At 56.7% G+C, this 494-nt stretch overlaps 1 protein-coding gene across 1 annotated transcript in view; it reads right to left on the reverse strand.

The window, feature by feature from the left end:
* Window positions 1-7, reverse strand: part of EMH_0087170 (uncharacterized protein) — a gene marked incomplete at both ends in the record, with an annotated part of 1,292 nt that extends 1,285 nt beyond the window's left edge. Inside the window, one exon of the mRNA XM_013501120.1 lies at window positions 1-7. Coding sequence (XP_013356574.1) covers window positions 1-7 — 7 coding nt within the window.
* Between the last annotated feature and the right edge of the window lie 487 nt (window positions 8-494).

Raw genomic sequence — 494 nt, forward strand, 5'->3', positions numbered from 1 at the left:
AGCCCATGGGTACGGAGAACACAACGCATAGTTTATACCCTGAGCTGATCTGTATGTTGCAGCACTACTTTCTGATGTTGCTTCTGCTGCTTCTGCTGCTGCTGCTGCTGCTGCTGCTGTTGCTGCTGCTGCTGCTGCTGATGATGATGATGTACCTGCAGGGCAGCAGCTGCTGCTGCTCTGGGCGTTGCTGCTGCTGCTGCTGCTGCAATGAAGACGACGCCATATAAAGTTGCTGCCGCTGCGTCTCCTGATGTGCTGCTGTCTTCTCCTATCGCTACTGTTGCTTCTGCTGCTGCATCTGCTGCTGTTGCTGCCGTTGCTGCTGCACCTGTCACTGGCAACGGAGGAAATATCTGTCCAGTCAGAGTCTGAGCTCAGCGGCTCTGCAGCTGCTGCCGAAGCAGCAGCAGCAGCAGCAGCATCAGCATCAGCAGCAGCAGCAGAAGCAGCAGATACTGACGCTGCTGCCCCTGCTGCTGCTGCTGCTGCTG

Source organism: Eimeria mitis, genomic scaffold, assembly GCF_000499745.2.
Source record: "Eimeria mitis Houghton genomic scaffold, Emh_scaff6354, whole genome shotgun sequence".
Lineage (NCBI taxonomy): Eukaryota > Apicomplexa > Conoidasida > Eucoccidiorida > Eimeriidae > Eimeria > Eimeria mitis.